This window comes from Engraulis encrasicolus, chromosome 5 (assembly GCF_034702125.1).
Source record: "Engraulis encrasicolus isolate BLACKSEA-1 chromosome 5, IST_EnEncr_1.0, whole genome shotgun sequence".
Classification (NCBI taxonomy): Eukaryota; Metazoa; Chordata; class Actinopteri; order Clupeiformes; family Engraulidae; genus Engraulis; species Engraulis encrasicolus.
The window spans coordinates 42,627,078-42,629,577 of NC_085861.1; the positions used below are offsets into that span (position 1 = coordinate 42,627,078).

The 2,500-nt window shown below is 44.6% G+C and overlaps 1 protein-coding gene across 9 annotated transcripts in view; it reads left to right on the forward strand.

The window, feature by feature from the left end:
- The window catches only part of arhgap33 (Rho GTPase activating protein 33), a 70,018-nt gene that overhangs the window by 44,783 nt on the left and 22,735 nt on the right, over nt 1-2,500 (forward strand). For all 9 annotated transcript variants that reach the window (XM_063199458.1, XM_063199461.1, XM_063199460.1 and 6 more), the window contains one exon: nt 2,438-2,500. This exon is cut by the window's right edge and continues 87 nt beyond it. In XM_063199458.1, coding sequence (XP_063055528.1) covers nt 2,438-2,500 — 63 coding nt within the window. The remainder of the gene's footprint in view (nt 1-2,437) is intronic.

Consider the following 2,500-nt stretch of genomic DNA (forward strand, 5'->3'; position numbering starts at 1 on the left):
AACCATGTCAGTAACTCCAAATCTGGTGTACACACACACACACACACACACACACACACACACACACACACACACACACACACACACACACACACACACACACACACACACACACACACACACACACACACACACACACACACACACACACGTTCAGCTGAGCATTCAGACATCCAGTCATGAAGTAGATTTATGTGTTAAGTTTGTGACACCGGTCACCAGTTTCACAATACTTGTCCACTATGGCTTGCATCTACAGTGCTCCTTCTTTTGTCAGTGATGGGCGGCCATTTATTTACTCTGGAAATTACAGTCATGTGAGACAGGGGGGCGGGGTGCTGAGTACTATGTCCACAGACGTGTTTCATGCTAAGCCAATGTCAGTGTGTCAAAGTCGACACACACAGATGATAGCTTTGGACACGGCCTAAATAAATAGGTAATGAGAATAAGCTTGAGAGTACAGTTTTTCCTACTTTAATTTGATTTTCCAACTTTAATTTGATTGCTTTATTATCTTTCATCCGAAAATTTTTTACTTTGAAGTTGAGCATGCTTAGTCTCACCATTACTGTTACAAGGGCACTGTAAATGCAGTTCAACGTCTCCAACCTTTCAGGTATCTGTTTTTTTTGTTTTGTTTTGTTTCCATTTCCACTGTTGACACGGCGGCGCTCTTCAATCCCTAATCTCGCTAACACAGGCCCGTCGGTAACGCTGCTTACACTGTGGACGACACAGGCCCCTCAATTATCGCCCAGCAATAAAAAACGACAAAACGCCACTTTGTCTGTTTTCGTTGTCGTCGTCGTCGCTGTTGTTGACTGACACAGCCTTCGCACATGAACCCATTTAACCTCAAGTGTGTTGGTGTTGGTGTTGTTGTTGTCGTCGTTGGTGTTTTATGTCCGCTGTCAGTTCTGTGGATTTACTGTAATGGGAGCAACGTGTTTTATTTACTTCCTGTGAGACTGGAGGCGGTGTGTGTTCCTGTGGCTGACGTCTGTTTTCGACTTGGGTTTTTTATTTTATTTTTTATTTTTTAAATGTTGTGGGTCATATTGGGACACGTTCACGTACTTGCACATGGAGGCATGAGCATATCAAGATAACTCAAGACACATATACTTTGTGTATGTTTGGGCACTGCAGTCACAGCATTTTGCAATAAAACCTCAAAAAAGCACAGAAACATACACACGACCAAAAGCATCACAAGACACCTACACAAACACAGAAAATTAACTTTCTCTCTCTCACTCTCTCTCTCTCTCTCTCTCTCTCTCTCTGGCTCCCGCTCTCTCTCTCTATCCCTCTCACTCTCCCTCGTGCTCTCTCTCTCTCTCTCTCTCACTCACTCACTCACTCACTCACTCACTCACTCACTCACTCACTCACTCACACACACACACACACACACACACACACACACACACACACACACACACACACACACACGCACAAACACACACACACACAAGTACACACACACACAGGCACACGTACACACACACAGGCACACGCACACACACACACACACACACACACACACAGGCACACACACACACGGATGCACACACACAAACACACACGCACACAAACGTTCACACAAACACACCAACGATTAATTAATGACTGAAAAGAGATAAGTTACCAAGCAGCAAAGCATAAGCAGCAAAGTGCAGCAGTGTGCAATCGGAGAAATGGAGGGTTAATAACGAGATCAACTTATGAGCACTTATGCAAGACAGCCAGACAAATCCTCAGTGTGACTGTGCACTGTGTAAATGCTACTTCTCTATTATGAGTGCCTTAAAAAGTATTCCATGGTCCAGTCACTAGTGATGCTCTTTGAGTGGCTGTTGTTTTTGACGTGCTATAATCAAAGCTCGAATTCTCAGATGATATGATGTCTTGATGCTCTCGGACATCGTTTTGCTATAAAACACATGCACACCCACTCACACACTCACTGAAAACCCCCGACACACACTCCTGCTTACATCCACTTCTCTGTTGTGGCCGCCTTTGAAAGCGCTTGGAGACAAAGCAGAAGTTTGCAACAGTCAGTGAAGATATTCCTTGGCTGCTGTTTTCGCCATGCTATGAATGGAGTTTTTGGCTCAGAGTGTGGACACATACATGCTCTGCTGTACCTTCAGATGTCTTTCTGAACTCAAGACATGGATTTATGTAGGCCTACACACAACCAAAAAAATGTTCCAACAAATGTACATACAAATACAGAAAATACACTCCCAGACACTCAAACACATAACACTTTATTTATTGTGAGTGCCTTCCAAAAGGCTGCCGAGGAGACGTAAACTCGTGTAAGCCTGCAGCTCTCAAGTCACCTCTCATCCCCTCCTTTTATCACACCAATAATGAATGATGCAGTACTCCTCAGTGACTCTCTGTCACCCCCCTCTGGCAGTGTCCAAGAAGCACGGCAAGCTGATGGGCTTCCTCAGGACCTTCATGAAGTCTCGGCCCACCA